The sequence below is a fragment of the Eretmochelys imbricata genome, chromosome 12 (genome assembly GCF_965152235.1).
Source record: "Eretmochelys imbricata isolate rEreImb1 chromosome 12, rEreImb1.hap1, whole genome shotgun sequence".
NCBI lineage: Eukaryota > Metazoa > Chordata > Testudines > Cheloniidae > Eretmochelys > Eretmochelys imbricata.
The window spans coordinates 43,745,856-43,766,184 of NC_135583.1; the positions used below are offsets into that span (position 1 = coordinate 43,745,856).

Genomic DNA, 20,329 nt, shown 5'->3' on the forward strand with positions numbered 1-20,329 from the left:
TGGAATGCTGTGTTTCTTAGGGTACGTCTACAGTACGAAATTATTTTGAAATTATTCTATTTGAATTTTCAGAAGCAATTTTATACATTCGGTCTTCTGTGTCCCCACTAAAGCGTGTGAATTCGGTGGAGTGCATCCACAGTACCGAGGCTAGCATTGAATGTCGGAGCGGTGCACTGTGGGTAGCTATGCCACAGTTCCCGCAGTCCATGCCACCCATTGGAATTCTGGGTTAAGCTCCCAGTGCATGATGGGGCAAAAACATTCTTACAGGTGTTTCTGGGTGTGTGTTGTCAGTTGCTCTTCCCTTCGTGAAAGCTATGTCAGACAATCGTTTCATGCTTTTTTGGCTTGCAGACGCCATATTGATTTCAGCAGACGGTGCACCGCTGCTCTCCTGCTACTATGAATCTACCTTGCATTTTCTCTTGTCTTCCTATGTAATCTCTGGTATCTACTCTTTCTCTTCCTCGTTGAATGTTTCCGTTGCCAACTCTGCTCGGCCGTCATGAACCGAGCAGCACAACTTCCACTGCCAACTCTGCTCTCCCGCTCTTGCCAAGCTACCGAGCTTCTCCATGTTGTCTGTCCTGGTCTCCCGCCTCCGTGAAAGCTACAGAAGACAACCGTTTCCCGCCTTTTTCTGGCTATCGTGAACCAAACAGCACCTCTTCCGCTGCCACTCTGCTCTCCTACATTTCGTGCCTTTTTTCCAGGATTATCTGTGCAGGCGCCATAGCCATGGAGCCCACTCAGATCTCCGCTGCAGTTTTGACCATTGTAAATACCTCGCGCGTTATCCAGCAATGTGCAGTACCTGCAAAACCGGGCAATGAAGCGACGACAGCGCGATTACTGTACTGATGAGGACATGGACACAGACGTTCTTAAAAGCACAGCATGTGGTGATTGGGAGATCATGGTGGTGTTGGGCCAGCTTCATGCTGTGGAACGTTGATTCTGGGCCCAGGAAACAAGCACAGACTGGTGGGACCGCATAGTGTTGCAGGTATGGGATGATTCCCAGTGGCTGCGAAACTTTCGTATGCGTAGGGCCACTTTCATGGAACTTTGTGACATGTTGTCCCCTGCCCTGAAGCGCAAAGACACCAAAATGAGAGCAGCCCTCACTGTTGAGAAGCGAGTGGCCATAGCTCTGTGGAAGCTTGCAACGCCCAACAGCTACTCCTGTGCTGCAAGTAGCCAACACAATCATTGACCAGCTGCTATCAAGGGTAGTGACTTTGGGAAATGTGCAGACCATTGTGGATGGCTTTAATGCGCTGGGGTTCCCTAACCGTGGAGGGTCAATAGATGGAACGCATATCCCTATCTTGGCCCTGGAACACCGGGGCGGCCAGTACATAAACCGCAAGGGGTACTTTTCCATGGTGCTGCAAGCACTGGTGGATCACAAGGGACGTTTCACTGACATCAGTGTGGGATGGCTGGGAAAGGTGCATGATGCTCGCATCTTCAGGAACCCTGGTCTGTTTGAACAGCTGCAGGAAGGGACTTACTTCCCAGACCAGAAAATTTACTGTTGGGAATGTTGAAATGTCTATAGTTCTCCTCGGGGACCGAGCCTACCCCTTAATGCCATGGCTCATGAAGCCGTACACAGGCACCCTGGACAGTAGTAAGGAGCAGTTCAACTACAGGCTGAGCAAGTACAGAATGGTTGTAGAATGTGCTTTGGATGTTTGAAAGTGCGCTGGCGCAGTTTACTGACTCAGTTATATCTCAGCACAACCAATATTCCAATTGTAATTGCTGCTTGTTGTGTGCTCCACAATATCTGTGAGAGTAAGGGGGAGACATTTATGGCGGGATGGAGGTTGAGGCAGCACGCCTGGCTGCCAGTTTCGCACAGCCAGACAACAGGACGATTAGAAGAGCGCAGCAGGGTGTGCTGCACATCAGAAAGGCTTTGAAAGCCAGTTTCATGACTGGTTAGGGTACGGTGTGACAGTTTGTTTCTCTTAAAGTTACCCGCCCCCTACATATATATGAAAGGAAATAGTCACAATTGTTTAAAAACCGTTCTTTATTATTTGTTGCACAAAACATTGAGAGAAATCAGAAGCTGGGGGGGGGGGGGGGGTGTTGGGTTAGGGGGTGGAGGAGGAGGAGGAGGGAAGGACAACTCCAGAAACCAAATCAAAATTTCTGATATGCCAGTTTTCTGCTGCTTGTGCAATCCTCTGGGGTTGACTGTGTGGGTCCCCGTAGCCTCCCGCTCCCTCCCATGTTCTTGGGTGTCTGAGTGAGGAGGCTATGGAACTTGGGGAGGAGGGAGGGCTGTTATACAGGGGTTGCAGCGGCAGTCTGTGGTCTTGCTGCCTTTCCCACATTAGATCCACCATACAGTGGAGCATGTCAGTTTGCTCCACCATGAGGTTGACCATCGCATCCTGCCTGCTCTCATCGCGCGTGTCCCTCCTCTCTTCGTATTCATGTAACGCTTTTCGTGACTCCGCAATTGTTTGCCTCCACGCATTCAGCTGGGCCCTATCAGTGCGGGAGGAACATGTCGTCCGAGTTCATTTTTTCCGCTTTCTAATCTGGACCAGCCTCTGGGACGGAGTAGATAGGGGCCCTGTTGAAACATTTGCACCTTTGGGAGGAGAAAAAGGGAGGGTAGTATTTTAAAAGATACATTTTAGAGAACAAAGGGGACACTCTCTTTCTCAGTGAAACAGGCAATTCATAGTACACAGCACATGTTCTTTCTGTACAAGGTCGTATTTTGCCTCTTATACTGAAGTGCCTGCTGCTTTGGTGTGAGTAAGCCATCACATGCAACCAGGCAACAGAATTCAGCTTGCAGGCAGCCATGGTAAGCCCTAGGGGCACACGGGGTTCTGCTTCTTCTGCATTCATTTCAATGCTTTCAAACTGCCGGGCCCCCTTTCCCATAGCAAGCAATGCCTGGTGGGTTTGCCATATAAAAGGAGGGTTTGCGGGCTCTCTGGGATGATTGCTTCACACAACACCCTCCCCCGCCCCCCTCGCTCCCCACCCACCACATGGCTCTGATGAGGCTCTGAGCAGGGATGAGACCTTTAAACTAAACGCAAACAGCCCGGCGCAGCTGGGTTTCCCCCCCATCCTCCACCGCATGGCTCCGATCAAGCTCTCACTCACCAGAAGTGCCTTCTCCAGGGTCATGGTCCAGGAGCATGCCTTGGGAGTGGGGGAAGGCTATTGGCTCCAGCATTAAGAATAGTTCCTGGCTAGGGGGAAGAACGGATTCCCCACTTCCCGCCTGTGCACTGTCCTCCTCCTCTTCATCCTCCAAAAACTCATCCGCCTCGCTCTGTGCTACTCCCCCCTTGCAGGTGTCCACGGACAGTGGTGGGGTAGTGGTGGCGTCACCCCCCATAACTGCATGCAACTCATGTTAGAAGCGGCATATATGGGGCTGTGACGAAGAGCGCCCGTTCGCCTCCCTGGCTTTTTGGTACGCTTGCCTGAGCTCCTTGATTTTTGTACAATACTGCTCTGTGTCCCTGGAGTAGTCTCTTTCCGTCATGGCCCTGGAGACTTTAGCGTACATATTTGCGTTTCTTTTTTTGGAACGTAGTTCTTCCATAACAGATTCGTCTCCCCAACATGCGATGAGATCCAGTACCTCCCATTTGGATCATGCTGGAGCTCGTCTGCGAATCTGGGACTGTGTGGTCGCCTGTGATGGTGGACTCTGCATGGTTGCCTGTGATGGTGGACTGTGCTGATGGTGACCAAACAGGAAATTCAAAAGTTCCCGGGGCTTTTACTGTCTACCTGGCTAGTGTATCGGAGTTGAGAGTGTTGTCCAGAGCAGTCACAAGGGAGCATTCTGGGATAGCTCCCGGAGGCCAGTAAAGTCGAATTGCGTCCACGGTACCTGTCACCCGGAACTGCGATCTCAATTTTAGCGCTACTCCACTTGCCAAGGTGGAGTACAGAAATCGAATTAAAGAGCCCTTTAAATTGAAAAAACTGGTTTGGTTGTGTGGACTGAATCAGTTTTATTTCAAAGTAACTCGGCTAATTCTGAAATAACTGTGTACTGTAGACCAGGCCTTAGTGTCTTACCCATGGCCTGAGGTTTTGTTGTTTTTTTTTTTGTTTTTTTGTTTTTTTTTAAAGAAGGGCAGTTAAGGATGTGACACACTCTGAATATAGGTTTCAGAGTAGCAGCCATGTTAGTCTGTATTCACAAAAAGAAAAGGAATACTTGTGGCACCTTAGAGACTAACAAATTTATTTGAGCATAAGCTTTTGTGAGCTACAGCTCACTTCATCAGATGCATTCAGTGGAAAATACAGTAAGGAGATTTATATACATAAAGAACATAAAACAATGAGTGTTACCATACACATTGTAAGGAGAGTGATCACTTAAGATGGAATTTAGCTGTATCTATCAACTTCATGAAAAAACTCGTACAGATACAGACAGACATCTTTCTTTCCAAATGCAAACGGATGGACATCATACGAAAAGGACTGAAGGTAAAAAAATCCATTACAATCTACATACCACACAGACTATGCTGACAGCTTGTGCCACACACACTCAAAGAAACTGCAGAACCACCTGATCAACATCCTCTACAGCAAACAGGGAAAGATTAAGAATGAGCTCTCAAAACTGGATACTCTTATAAAAAAACAACCTTCCACACAAACTTCCTTGTGGCTGGACTTTACAAAAACTAGACAAGCCATTTACAACACACACTTTGCTTCTCTACAAAAGAAAAAGGACACTAAACTACTACATGCCACAAGGGGCCACAACAGTGGTTCCCTTAACCCACCCAGCAATATTGTTAATCTATCCAACTATACTCTTAGGACAGATTCTTCTGCTGGGCTATCTCGGAACCTCTCCTTCTGCCCGTCCACCCCCACGGACATGATACAGTTCTGTAATGACCTAGAATCCTATTTTTGACGTCTCTGACTCAAGGAATATTTCCACACGCCTTTGAACAACATACTAACCCACAGAGACCTTCCTACCAAGACTACAAAAAGAAGGATTCTGGGTGGTCTCCTGAAGGTCGAAACAACAGACTGGACTTCTACATAGAGTGCTTCCGCCGACTTGCACAGGCTGAAATTGTGGAAAAGCAGCATTACTTGCCCCATAACCTCAGTCGTGCAGAATACAATGCCATCCGCAGCCTCAGAAACAACTCTGACATCATAATCAAAAAGGCTGACAAAGGAGGTGCTGTCGTCATCATGAATAGGTCAGAATATGAACAAGAGGCTGCTCGGCAGCTCTCCAACCCCACTTTCTACAAGCCATTACCTTCTGATCCCACTGAGGGTTACTAAAAAAAACTACAGCATTTGCTCAGGAAACTCCCTGAAAAAGCACAAGATCAAATCTGCACAGGCATACCCCTGGAATCCCGACCTGGGGTATTCTATCTGCTACCCAAGATCCATAAACCTGGAAATCCTGGGCACCCCATCATCTCAGGCATTGGCATCCTGACAGCAGGATTGTCTGGCTATGTAGACTCCCTCCTCAGGCCCTACGCTACCAGCACTCCCAGCTATCTTCGAGACACCACTGACTTCCTGAGGAAACTACAGTCCATCGGTGATCTTCCTGATAACACCATCCCGGCCACTATGGATGTAGAAGCCCTCTACGCCAACATTCCACACAAAGATGGACTACAAGGCATCAGGAACCGTATCCCTGATAATGTCACGGCAAACCTGGTGGTTGAACTTTGTGACTTTGTCCTCACCCATAACTATTTCACATTTGGGGACAATGTATACCTTCAAATCAGCAGCACTGCTGTGGGTACCCGCATGGCCCCACAGAATGCCAGCATTTTTATGGCTGACTTAGAACAATGCTTCTTCAGCTCTCGTCCCCTAATGCCCCTACTCTACTTCTGCTACACTGATGACATCTTCATCATCTGGACCCATGGAAAAGAAGCCCTTGAGGAATTCCATCATGATTTCAACAATTTCCATCCCACCATCAACCTCAGCCTGGACTAGTCCATATAAGAGATCCACTTCCTGGACGCTATGGTGCTAATAAGCGATGGTCACATAAACACCACCCTATACCGGAAATCTACTGACCGCTATTCCTACCTACATGCCTCCAGCTTTCATCCAGACCACACCACATGATCCATTGTCTACAGCCAAACTCTATGATACAATCACATTTGTTCCAACCCCTCAGATACAAACACCTACAAGATCTCTATCAAGCATTCTTACAACTACAATATCCACCTGCGGAAGTGAAGAAACAGATTGACAGAGCCAGAAGAGTACCCAGAAGTCACCTACTACAGGACAGGTCTAACAAAGAAAATAACAGAACGCCACTAGCCATCACCTTCAGCCCCCAACTAAAACCTCTCCAACGCATCATCAAGGATCTACAACCTATCCTGAAGGATGACCCATCACTCTCACAGATTTTGGGAGACAGGTCAGTCCTTGCTTACAGACAGCCCCCCAACCTGAAGCAAATACTCACCAGCAACCACACAACAGAACCACTAACCCAGGAACCTATCCTTGCAACAAAGCCCGTCGCCAACTGTGTCCACATATCTATTCAGGGGACACCATCATAGGGCCTAATCACATCAGCCACACTATCAGAGGCTCGTTCACCTGCACATCTACCAATGTGATATATGCTGTCATGTGTCAGCAATGTCCCTCTGCCATGTACATTGGTCAAACTGGACAGTCTCTGTGTAAAAGAATAAATGGACACAAATCAGATGTCAAGAATTGTAACATTCAAAAACCACTTGGAGAACATTTCAGTCTCTCTGTTCACTCGATTACAGACCTAAAAGTGGCAAGACTTCAACAAAAAAACTTCAGAAACAGACTCCAAGGAGAGACTGCTGAATTGGAATTAATTTGCAAACTGGATACAATTAACTTAGGCTTGAATAGAGACTGGGAGTGGATGGGTCATTACACAAAGTAAAACTATTTCCCCATGTTTATTCCCCCCCCCCCACCTCCCACTGTTCCTCAGACGTCCTTGTCAACTGCTGGAAATGGCCCACCTTGATTATCACTACAAAAGGTCTGTCGTCTCCTCCCTCTCTCCTGCTGGTAACAGCTCACCTTAAGTGATCACTCTGGTTACAGTGTGTATGGTAACACCCATTGTTTCATGTTCTCTATGTATATAAATCTCCCCACTATATTTTCCACTGAATGCATCCGATGAAGTGAGCTGTAGCTCACGCTCAAATAAATTTGTTAGTTTCTAAGGTGCCACAAGTACTCCTTTTCTTTTTACTCTATATATAGAGTGTGAATATAATGTAACTAAAATATGTTTCATGCAAAAGGTCTCTTGTAAGGTATCATTACAAAGCTCATAATCTTCTGAGTGGTCATCCTATCTGTATAAATATATCACTCTTGTATCTGAAACTAGAAATATGAAATATAACTCTGAGGGCGTATTGTAGTTATGCAAAGTGTGGGCCATTAATGGTGATTTGGAATCTTGATGGCTCCCATCAACCAGGACAATTGACTGGATGGCTATGTTTGCAGGCGGGCCTTCCTATGAGTCAGGCTGGAAGGAATGAAGGCTTGGGTTCTCACAGGACATGTGATCATGTCACCTGAACTGGAATCTATCTTTAACCTGGTGCTTTTCCACTGAGAAGGATGGGTGGGAACCCAGAGGGACAAAGGAGTCCCTTCCTTATGCAAAAGATATGTAAGTGGGTGAACAGAACAAGGGAGGAAGCCATCATGAGTAATCCCTAGCTACCACCTGAGCTGGAACAAGGGCTGTACCAGGGGAAAGGATTGTGCCCAGAGTAGGAAGGTGTTCAGCTTCAGTCTGTGAAAGAAACTTTTATTGAAACATCTCTAAGGGTGAGATTTTTATCTGTATTCAGTTTTTATTACTGTACTAGACTTAGATTGGCGTATTTTATTTTACTTTGCTTGGTAATTCACTTTGTTCCGTCTCTTACTACTTGGAACCACTTAAATCCTACTTTCTGTATTTAATAAAATCACTTTTTACTTGTTAATTAACCCAGAGTATGTATTAATACTTGGCTGGGGGGGCAAACAGCTGTGCATATCTCTCTTTCAGTGTTATAGCGGGTGAACAATTTATGAGTTTACCCTGTATAAGCGTTATACATGGTAAAACCAATTTATTTAGGGTTTGGACCCCATTGAGAATTGGGTATCTGAGTGTTAGACAGGCACGCTTCTGTAAGCTGCTTTCAGTTAAGCCTACAGCTGTTGGGGGATGTGGTTCAGACTTTGGTCTGGGTTTGAAGCAGGCTAGCAGGTCTGGCTCAAACCAGGCAGGGCACTGAAGTCCTAAGTTGTCTGGGCAGGAAAGCAGGGCAGAAGTAGTCTTGGCACATTAGGTGGCAGCTCCCAGGAGGTTCTGCGATTCAACCCAGCACAAAGGAGATTAATGAACATACAGCTGTGCAATGCTAAATGCTTGGGAAGTTCATTTCCAGTGGGCCCACGTCCAGTGTGGTGAATAAATTATTTTTTTCCAGTGTGCACACCATATACTCCCCATCACTGTTATACATGCCTGCTCTGAATGCTGTGGAATGAGATCATTAGGGGTCTCCCATTCAAGTACTGTCCCAGCCCTGCTTACCTTATAGGATCTGACTGGATCATAGCCCAAAGAGGTATGGCTTTAGGTGATGGTCCTCTGGGTTGGTAGTGGGCTGCAAGAGTCACTGCATCATGGTGCAAGAGTATGACAGTAAGCATTTATGGTAAATGAGTTGTTTAAATATCTTAGGATAGCCTAGTTTAGACAACTGTACTAATACTAGTTTCAGACCCACGAAATGCTGGGGCAGGCCGGCAGAGTGCACACGTCTGCCTCAATAGATGGTGCTCTACTTGTTGCATGTGACTTTTTCCTTCTGTCTGGTCTGCAGTAATGTTGAATTATTTAATTTTTTTGGATGCTGCTGCAGGGGATATTCTCAACGACAGTCATGCTGAAGTCCTTGCCAAGAGGAGTTTCCAGAGGTGAGACATTAAGCCCCTTGTGGTGTTATCTGTTCAGTGGTCGGTTTGGTCATATCCCCTTTCTTCAGGGTGTTTACGCTATTATAATGTAAATGCATGTGTCCTTCACCTGTAACATTTGGAACACCGCCCCTTTCCCCTCTCCAATGAGCTAAGCTGTGCAAGAAGAGAATGGGAGCGGCTAGCACCTCCCATGTTCCTTCCACAGGCAATATGTATCTGTCCTGTGCACAGGTCTGTTTTTTTTCCCTTTCTCTCCTGTCCTACACACCCAGGCTTCTTCCTGCCCCTTTGTATACAGGCTTTGCAAAAATAACTCTTCTCATGGGGCTGAATCCAGGTCCTCTGGGCTCACTATGAAGCTTCTGATCAGACAGCAGGTGTCCTTGTGGAGTCTTTTGGATCATATCTGCCTATAGAAGGCTAACCAGCCATTTGACTCACTGTAGTGCACTTCAGTATCAACTGGCTAGAGGTTTGTGGGTAGAGTCCTGCAAATCTGTAGATAGCGCGAACCATTTTTTGTGGATTGTGGATGGATGCAGATCCAAATTTTATATATTTAAAGCCCCGCAATCTACGGATATCCACAGATCGCTTAGGTGGATCATGGATTGGATGCAGATACAAATTTTGTATTAATGCAGGGCTCAATTTGTGGGCCTTAATTTAATTACCTTTACTTCTTCCTCTGTCCTAAGATAAGTGAGTGATTCTCAGTAACCCTTTCTTGCCCTCTAGGTATCTCCTCCACCAGCTGTGGCTGGCAGCCTCACACCAGCAGGGCAGCATCTTCAGCCCAGGGACTGAGAGTGGGAAATGGAAACTCAAACCACATATCACCTTTATTTTTTTCTGCAGCCATACCCCCTGTAAGTACATAAGAGCCAATCCCTCGCCCTCTCATCCCTGCCTGATGCATCTGAGCCAGCTACCCCAACCATGGCTGAGAGAGGGTGAGCCAGCCTCCATTAATATCAGTAACATATGCAGTGGATCAGCATTGGCTTGGCAAATTGGTGCGCTGCACTTTCTACCCTTTTGGGTATATTGATGTGGGAAGGGAGCATATGTGTAAGCCAGTACCCTGTTCAATACATACAAGTGCTTCAGTGCTCTCCTGATTAGATAGAGATATGGGCCACCATTTTCTTGCCCCAAAACTAGCATCTGCCAGTGATCCTGTCATACGAAGCCTGTCATTTTTCCTGGTTGCTTTGCTTTACCTGCCTACTCACCTCTCATAGGGAGCCCAAGTACGTTTATTATATTCTGTTGGCTAAAGATAATTATTTTATTCCCCAATCCCCAAAAAATCCAATAAATTAGTAGGATTTTTTAATAAAATGAAATCCAAAACCCATGCTGTATGACTCGCTTCACAGCAGATTTATTCCCCCGACATAAAAAGATGCAGTGTCCAAAATGACAGTGTTGCAATTCTATCAGTGAAACCCAAGAACATGAGTCCCCAACCTACTAAGTAGTTAGGCCTATTGATGTTTCATATGTGCCCTTAGATACAGATGCACTTTTGTCCCAGGTTTGCTTTTTCAACACTGATCCTACTACAAAGGTTTTGCTAAAACATTCCAAATACGCTGAAACATGCTTGACTGAGAATGAACTGGCATAGTCAGAGTGCAGGCCTTCTAAAAAGTAGCAAACTGTGAATTTACATCAGTGATTTTCCACCAATTTGGCACAACAAACTGATACAATCTTCTTCACTAACGTAGATTTGGGACAGGAATCCGGATCTTCAAATGTAAGTGTGGGAAGAGAAGGAAGGATACTCAGGGTCACTGTTGTCCTCTAAGCTGTGCGCGTATGCACACAGATCCTAAACCCCATGCACACGGCAAAACACCATGCACACAAAAATTTGCACAGAACCAAAACAATTTGCACAGATGAATTTTTTTGCGCACACGGCCTGTCAAAAATTAGAGGGAACATTCCTCAGGGTTATGTTCTGTCGGCTATGTATCAGCCCCTTTCTGTCCTAGGTGTGACCCGGAGTGCCTGTGGTAGCCCTCGCTGAAAATGCCAAGATCAGGGTAGACTGCAAAAAGGAGAACAGATTGTCCCAAAACTGGTGGTTAACATTGAAATTAGACTCACCAACCAGTCACAAACTGTGCTCCTGTTTTCCCCTACACTGGCTATCAAGAAGCTAAAAAGAAACCACACAACCCCCTTTATTGCATTCCAGTTCTCTGGCTCCCAATAACTTAGGTCCAGGACAGTGAGAAGTTATTTAAAAACTCTGTTTACTATACAAAATGTTCTTAGAATCATAGAATACCAGGGTTGGAAGGGACCTCAGGAGGTCATCTAGTCCAACCCCCTGCTCAAAGCAGGACCAATCCCCAACTAAATCATCCCAGCCAGGACTTTGTCAAGCCTGACCTTAAAAATATCTAAGGAAGGAGATTCCACAACCTCCCTAGGTAACTCATTCCAGTGTTTCACCACCCTCATAGTGAAAAAGTTTTTCCTAATATCCAACCTAAACCTCCCCCACTGCAACTTGAGACCATTACTCCTTGTTCTGTCATCCGCTACCACTGAGAACAGTCTAGATCCATCCTTTTTGGAACTCCCTTTCAGGTAGTTGAAAGCAGCTATCAAATCCGCCCTCATTCTTGTCTTCCACAGACTAAACAATCCCAGTTCCCTCAGCCTCTCCTCATAAGTCATGTGTTCCAGACCCCTAATCATTTTTGTTGCCCTCCGCTGGACTCTTTCCAATTTTTCCACATCCTTCTTGTAGTGTGTGGCCCAAAACTGGACACAGTACTCCAGATGAGGCCTCACCAATGTCGAATAGAGGGGAACGATCACGTCCCTCGATCTGCTGGCAATGCCCCTACATATACATCCCAAAATGCCATTGGCCTTCTTGGCAACAAGGGCACGCTGTTGACTCATATCCAGCTTCTCGTCCACTGTCACCCCTAGGTCCTTTTCCGCAGAACTGCTGCCTAGCCATTCAGTCCCTAGTCTGTAGCTGTGCATTGGGTTCTTCCGTCCTAAGTGCAGGACCCTGCACTTATCCTTATTGAACCTCATCAGATTTCTTTTGGCCCAATCCTCCAATTTGTCTAGGTCCCTCTGTATCCTATCCCTGCCCTCCAGCGTATCTACCACTCCTCCCAGTTTCGTATCATCCGCAAATTTGCTGAGAGTGCAATCCACACCATCCTCCAGATCATTTATGAAGATATTGAACAAAACCGGCCCCAGGACCGACCCCTGGGGCACTCCACTTGACACCGGCTGCCAACTAGACATGGAGCCATTGATCACTACCCGTTGAGCCCGACAATCTAGCCAACTTTCTACCCACCTTATAGTGCATTCATCCAGCCCATACTTCTTTAACTTGCTGACAAGAATACTGTGGGAGACCGTGTCAAAAGCTTTGCTAAAGTCGAGAAACAATACATCCACTGCTTTCCCTTCATCCACAGAACCAGTAATCTCATCATAGAAGGCAATTAGATTAGTCAGGCATGACCTTCCCTTGGTGAATCCATGCTGACTGTTCCTGATCACTTTCCTCTCATGTAAGTGCTTCAGGATTGATTCTTTGAGGACCTGCTCCATGATTTTTCCAGGGACTGAGGTGAGGGTGACTGGCCTGTAGTTCCCAGGATCCTCCTTCTTCCCTTTTTTAAAGATTGGCACTCCATTAGCCTTTTTCCAGTCATCCGGGACTTCCCCCGTTCGCCACGAGTTTTCAAAGATAATGGCCAATGGCTCTGCAATCACAGCCGCCAATTCCTTTAGCACTCTCGGATGCAACTCGTCCGGCCCCATGGACTTGTGCACGTCCAGCTTTTCTAAATAGTCCCTAACCACCTCTTTCTCCACAGAGGGCTGGCCATCTATTTCCCATGTTGTGATGCCCAGCGCAGCAGTCTGGGAGCTGACCTTGTTAGTGAAGACAGAGGCAAAAAAAGCATTGAGTACATTAGCTTTTTCCACATCCTCTGTCACTAGGTTGCTTCCCTCATTCATTAAGGGGCCCACACTTTCCTTGGCTTTCTTCTTGTTGCCAACATACCTGAAGAAATCCTTCTTGTTACTCTTGACATCTCTCGCTAGCTGCATCTCCAGGTGCGATTTGGCCCTCCTGATTTCATTCCTACATGCCCGAGCAATATTTTTATACTCTTCCCTGGTCATATGTCCAACCTTCCACTTCTTGTAAGCTTCTTTTTTATGTTTAAGATCCGCTAGGATTTCACCGTTAAGCCAAGCTGGTCGCCTGTCATATTTACTATTCTTTCGACACATCGGGATGGTTTGTCCCTGTAACCTCAACAGGGATTCCTTGAAATACAGCCAGCTCTCCTGGACTCCTTTCCCCTTCATGTTAGTCCCCCAGGGGATCCTACCCATCCGTTCCCTGAGGGAGTCGAAGTCTGCTTTCCTGAAGTCCAGGGTCCGTATCCTGCTGCTTACCTTTCTTCCCTGCGTCAGGATCCTGAACTCAACCAACTCATGGTCACTGCCTCCCAGATTCCCATCCACTTTTGCTTCCCCTACTAATTCTTCCCGGTTTGTGAGCAGCAGGTCAAGAAAAGCTCCCCCCCTAGTTGGCTCGTCTAGCACTTGCACCAGGAAATTGTCCCCTACGCTTTCCAAAAACTTCCTGGATTGTCTATGCACCGCTGTCTTGCTCTCCCAGCAGATATTAGGAAAATTAAAGTCACCTATGAGTATCAGGGCGTGCGATCTAGTAGCTTCTGCGAGCTGCCGGAAGAAAGCCTCATCCACCTCATCCCCCTGGTCCGGTGGTCTATAGCAGACTCCCACCACTACATCACTATTGTTGCTCACACTTCTAAACTTAATCCAGAGACAGTCAGGTTTTTCTGCAGTTTCGTACCGGAGCTCTGAGCAGTCATACTGCTCCCTTACATACAGTGCTACTCCCCCACCTTTTCTGCCCTGCCTGTCCTTCCTGAACAGTTTATAACCATCCATGACAGTACTCCAGTCATGTGAGTTATCCCACCAAGTCTCTGTTATTCCAATCACGTCATAGTTCCTTGACATCACCAGGACCTCCAGTTCTCCCTGCTTGTTTCCAAGGCTTTGTGCATTCGTATATAAGCACTTGAGATAACCTGCTGATCGCCCCTCATTCTCAGTATGAGGCAGGAGCCCTCCCCTCACAGACATTCCTGCCTGTGCTTCCTCCCGGTATCCTGCTTTCCCACTTACCTCAGGGCTTTGGTCTCCTTCCCCCGGTGAACCTAGTTTAAAGCCCTTCTCACTAGGTTAGCCAGCCTGCTCGCAAAGATGCTCTTCCCTCTCTTCGTAAGGTGGAGCCCGTCTCTGCCCAGCACTCCTCCTTCATGGAAGACCATCCCATGATCAAAGAATCCAAAGCCTTCTCTCCGACACCACCTGCGTAGCCATTCGTTGACTTCTAGAACTGCTGCCGAGCCATTCGGTCCCTAGTCTGTAGCGGTGCATGGGATTCTTCCGTCCTAAGTGCAGGACTCTGCACTTGTCCTTGTTGAACCTCATCAGACTTCTTTTGCCCAGTTCTCTAATTTGTCTAGGGCCCTAGGATATCCTATGCCTACCCTCCAACGTATCTACCTCTCCTCCCAGTTCAGTGTCATCTGCAAACTTGCTGAGGGTGCAATCCACACCATCCTCCAGATCATTTATGAAGATATTAAACAAAACCGGCCCCAGGACCGACCCTTGGGGCACTCCACTTGATACCGGCTGCCAACTAGACATGGAGCCATTGATCACTACCCGTTGAGCCCGACAATCTAGCCAGCTTTCTATCCACCTTATAGTCCTTTCATCCAGCCCATACTTCTTTAACTTGCTGGCAAGAATACTATGGGAGACTGTGTCAAAAGCTTTGCTAAAGTCAAGGAACAATACGTCCACTGCTTTTCCTCATCCACAGAGCCAGTTATCTCGTCATGGAAGGCAATTAGATTAGTCAGGCAGGACTTGCCCTTGGTGAATTCATGCTGACTGTTCCTGATCACTTTCCTCTCCTCTAAGTGCTTCAGAATTGATTCCTTGAGGACCTGCTCCATGATTTTTCCAGGGACTGAGGTGAGGCTGACTGGCCTGTAGTTCCCCAGATCCTCCTCCTTCCCTTTTTTAAAGATGGGCACTACATTAGCCTTTTTCCAGTTGTCCGGGACTCCCCCCGATCACCATGAGTTTTCAAAGATAATGGCCAATGGCTCTGCAATCACATCCGCCAACTCCTTTAGCACTCTCGGATGCAACGCATCCAGCCCCATGGACTTGTGCTCATCCAGCATTTCTAAATGGTCCCGAACCACTTCTTTCTCCACAGAGGGCTGGTCACCTCCTCCCCATGCTGTGCTGCCCAGTGCAGTAGTCTGGGAGCTGACCTTGTTCGTGAAGACAGAGGCAAAAAAAGCACTGAGTACATTAGCTTTTTCCACATCCTCTGTCACTAGGTTGCCTCCCTCATTCAATAAGGGGCCCACACTTTCTTTGACTTTCTTCTTGTTGCTAACATACCTGAAAAAACCCTTCTTGTTACTCTTAACATTTCTTGCTAGCTGCAACTCCGGGTGTGCTTTGGCCTTCCTGGTTTCACTCCTGCATCCCTGAGCAATATTTTTATACTCACCCCTGGTCATTTGTCCAATCTTCCACTTCTTGTAAGCTTCTTTTTTGTGTTTAAGATCAGCAAGGATTTCACTGTTAAGCCAAGCTGGTCGCCTGTCATATTTACTATTCTTTCGACACATCGGGATGGTTTGTCCCTGTAACCTCAATAAGGATTCTTTAAAATACAGCCAGCTCTCCTGGACTCCTTTCCCCCCATGTTATTCTCCCAGGGGATCCTGCCCATCAGTTCCCTGGGGGAGTCAAAGTCTGCTTTTCTGAAGTCCAGGGTCCGTATTCTGCTGCTCTCCTTTCTTCCCTGTGTCAGGATCCTGAACTTGATCATCTCATGGTCACTGCCTCCCAGATTCCCATCCACTTTTGCTTCCCCTACTAATTCTTCCCAGTTTGTGAGCAGCAGGTCAAGAAGAGCTCTGCCCCTTGCTGGTTCCTCCAGCACTTGCACCAGGAAGTTGTCGCCTACAGTTTCCAAAAACTTCCTGGATTGTCTGTGCACCGCTGTATTGCTCTCCCAGCAGATATCAGGGTGATTGAAGTCTCCCATGAGAACCAGGGCCTGTGATCTAGTAACTTCTGCAAGTTGCCGGAAGAAAGCCTCGTCCACCTCATCCCCCTGGTCCGGTGGTCTATAGCAGACTCCCACCATGACATCACCCTTGTTGCTCACACTGCAGTTTCATACTTGAGCTCTGAGCAGTCATACTGCTCCCTTACATACAGTGCAACTCCCCCACCTTTTCCGCCCTGCCTGTCCTTCCTGAACAGTTTATATCCGTCCATGACAGTATTCCAGTCATGTGAGTTATCCCACCAAGTCTCTATTATTCCAATCACATCATAATTCCTTGACTGTGCCAGGACTTCCAGTTCTCCCTGCTTGTTTCCCAGGCTTCTTGCATTTGTGTATAGGCACTTGAGATAACTCGCTGATCATCCCTCTTTCTCAGTATGAGGCAGGAGCCCTGCCCTCTCTCGCGCTCCTGCTCATGCTTCCTCCCGGTATCCCACTTCCCCACTTACCTCAGGGCTTTGGTCTCCTTCCCTCGGTGAACTTAGTTTAAAGCCCTCCTCCCTAGGTTAGCCAGCCTGCTTGCGAAGATGCTCTTCCCTCTCTTCGTTAGTCTTCTGACCCCAAAGACCTGGCCCCATTACCAGGTCAATATTAGCTTGGATCTTATCCAAAATACCATGCTGCCAGCCAATCCTTTAGTATCGAAAACTAAAGGTTTATTAGAAAAGAACAAGAAGAGTTGTTAAATGGTCAATCAGATACTTATAGAAACTTCAAAGTCCATATACCAGTTTCTTAGCAGTGTTGGTGAGTTTGCTGGCTTGAAAGTCCCTCTGGAACATATCCACAGCTTGGATGGGTCATTCAGTCCTTTGTTCAGAGGTTCACTTTGTAGAAAAGTTGCTCCAGAGGTAAGAAGCAGGATTGAAGACAAAATGGAGATGATGCAGCTGCCCTTTATATTCCTTTTGACATCTGGCTTGTACTTCCTGTGTCCCAAACACAAGTTTCACAACACGTAGCATGGAAAAGCCTTAGGGCACGTCTACACTGGCAAAGTTACAGCGCCGCTCAGAGAGCGCTGCAGGGAAACTGCTGTTGTGTGTTCACACTGTCAGCTGCCTGCGCAATAGCGTGTTCACAGTTGCGGCACTTGCAGCAGTATTCGGAGTGGTGCACTCTGGACAGCTATCCCACAGAGCACCTCTTTCTCTTCAGCCGCTAAGACTTGTGGGAAGGCGGAAGGGGTCACGGGGAATCCTGGGTCCTGTTCCAATGACCTGTGATGTATTGCTTCACATCCCAGAAATCCCTGTGCTTCCATCCACATTTGGTGCCATCTTTCAATGGTTTGTGTACTGCGCACCCTGCCTCTTCAGGCTGCAGGAATGGATCCCGAACTGTTGACCAGGATGCTGCTTGCTCTGACTAACACATCACAAGTGGCATTGGAGTTATTCCTTAAACTACAAAGGCAAGAGAAGTGCGACATTGATCTTGCCACGCCTACTAGCTATGACATGAGAGTGCTTGTGGCATTCATGGAGGTGCTGACCATAGTGGAACGCTGCTTTTGGGCTCGGGAAACAAGCACTGAGTGGTGGGATCACATCGTCATGCACGTCTGGGATGACGAGCAGTGGCTGCAGAACTTCTGGATGAGGAAAGCCACATTCATGGGACTGTGTGATGAGTTTGCCCCAGCCCTGCGGCACAGGGACACAAGAATGAGGGCTGGCCTGTTGGAGAAGCGTGTGGTGATTGCACTGTGGAAGCTGGCTACTCCAGACTGCTACCGATCAGTCAGTAACCAGTTCAGAATGGGAAAGTTGATGTTGGACTCATGTTGACGGAAGTGTGCAGGGCTATTAATCGCATCCTGCTCCAAAAGACCGTGACTTTGGGCAATGTGCATGACATAGATGGCTTTGCACAAATGGGCTTCCCTAACTGTGGAGGGGCGATAGATGGCAAGCACATTCCAATTCTGGCACCAGACCACCTAGCCATGGAGTACATTAATCGGAAGGAGTATTTCTCAATGGTTCTCCAGGCGCGTGTGGATCACCATGTGTGTTTCACAGACATTAACGCAGTCTGGAAAGGTGGCCTGTTCAAGAAGCTGCAAGCAGGAACTTTCTTCCCAGACCAGAAGATCATCATAGGGGAAGTCAAAATACCCACTGTGATCCTGGGAGACCCCGCTTACTCCTTAATGCCATGGCTTATGAAGCCATACATGGGGCAACTGTTTAACAGGCTGAGCAAGTGCAGAATGACTGTTGAGTGTGCTTTTGGCCGTTTAAAAGTCCACTGGTGCTGCCTCTATGGGAAGCTGGACCTGGCCGATAACAGTATTCCTATGCTTATAGCCGTATGCTGTATGCTCCATAATATTTGTGAAGGGAAGGGTGAAAGCTTCACTCAGGGCTGGACCGCAGAGGCTCAGCGCCTGGAGGTTGAGTTTGAACTGCCAGAGACCAGGGCTTTTAGAGGGGCACAGCGCAGGGACATAAGGATCAGGGATTCCTTGAGGAAGCAATCTGAAGCTGAAAGCCACTATTTGTTGCTATGCTTGGGAATGCAGTGCTTGTAATGCTAGGAGGTGATCGGTGCACACGATGCAATAAGGGGGTTTAACATAATTGTATGTTGCTTTGCAGAGCTCGTTTTGCTTTCAGTTAATAGAATAAAAGATGTCTTTTAATAAAAGAATTGTGTAGGTTTTAAAGCAAACAACCAGAGGAGAGAGTCCAAATGAAAAAATATGTCAGCAGGGATGGGGAAGGGAAGGTCCCAGGAGGAGGAGGGGTCCCAGGATGGCTAAAGATTTGTGTATGTCCAGGGATCATATCCAGCCTTCTCCTTTGGAGTACAATGCAGTGGGTACTGTACTTCAGCAGGGCCAAACTGCAGAGGGATGGGTGTGGGTAGTGGGAGTCCACAGTGCTGGACTGTGAGGAGGGAGGAGTGGAATGCTGCCGGTAGAGACTGGAGCCAGCAGGTTGATAAGAGTGTGTTGGCAGTGTCTGTGGGGTGCATGGGAAAGAATTTTGTGACAGCGGCTGCAGGGGAGGGTGGGTGCATAGCTGCTCAGTTTGAAGAGCTAGTATTGCCTGGAGCATGTCTTCTTGGCACTCAATAACATTTAAGAGCCGCTCTGTGGCTTCTTTCTGGCATGCTGTGTTCTCCATTCAGTCCTTCTTCTCACTGTCCCGCCACTCCTTCAATTCCTGTTTTTCGGCAGCAGAGTACATCATAACCTCTCACAGAAAGTCCTCCTTAGTTCTTCTTGGCCGCTTTCTAATTCTGCCCAGCCATTCTGCCGCCAATAACAGGGAAGCTGGGCTCCGAAGGTCATCTCTGTGAAGTTTAAATGCAACAGTTTAAAGAAGCAGTATTGTTTGCAACACACACAACACTGATTGAGTGCTTTAAAACACAGCCAGTACTCACACACCTATCACTAACTTGCTGACTCCAGGCAAGAACACATGAGCCACCCCAGTGGGAGCTGTGGGGGTGGCGCTTGGGGGAGGGGCAGCATGTGGAGCCCCCTGGCTGCCCTTACGCATAGGAGCTGAAGGGGAGACATGCTGCTGCTTCTGGGAGCCACAGCACACGCAGAATGGGGCAAGCCCCCAACCCCGCTTTGCAGCGGGAGCTCGAGGGCCAGATTAAAACGTCTGAAGGGCTGGATGTGGCCCCCGGGCCGTAGTTTGCCCATCCTTGGCTAGGTGGTGCTGATGCCAATCTGTCTGGGGTGTCACCCAGAAACACAGCACAAGTTTGGAAATACAGATGTACCATACATATTTATAACACAATACAAAGGTATAACAAATATATAAATAAGATTATCATACTTGGCAAATCATAAAATTTTTACTGACACCTTACACGGCATTTCTGGCACGATTCGTTGCAATTTTATAACATTGATGATAATATTATCAGTGTTTCCATATCCCGTTCAGTGTCACACTAGGCTCAACCCTGAACTTTGTATTTGGGATCAGTCATTTTAGCTAAGCAGTAGAAAGGTTCTATTGCTCCTCATGGGAGTTTTTCATTATTATTATTATTTATTTTATTTTATTTCTTTTGTCCTTGTGT

General features: G+C 47.3%; 1 protein-coding gene across 8 annotated transcripts in view; it reads left to right on the forward strand.

Annotated features, from left to right (window-relative positions):
• ADAT1 (adenosine deaminase tRNA specific 1) overlaps positions 1-20,329 on the forward strand; it is an 87,968-nt gene that overhangs the window by 11,761 nt on the left and 55,878 nt on the right. For 4 of the 8 annotated variants that reach the window (XM_077830782.1, XM_077830781.1, XM_077830786.1 and 1 more), the window contains 2 exons: positions 8,994-9,048; positions 9,790-10,004. The exons of 1 other annotated variant lie outside the window; for it this stretch is intronic. In XM_077830782.1, the coding sequence (XP_077686908.1) occupies positions 8,994-9,048; positions 9,790-10,004 (270 nt within the window). Of the gene's footprint in view, positions 1-8,592; positions 8,697-8,993; positions 9,049-9,789; positions 10,005-20,329 lie in introns of those variants that run through there. 3 more of the 8 variants (XM_077830783.1, XM_077830788.1, XM_077830784.1) reach the window with 2 other exon arrangements.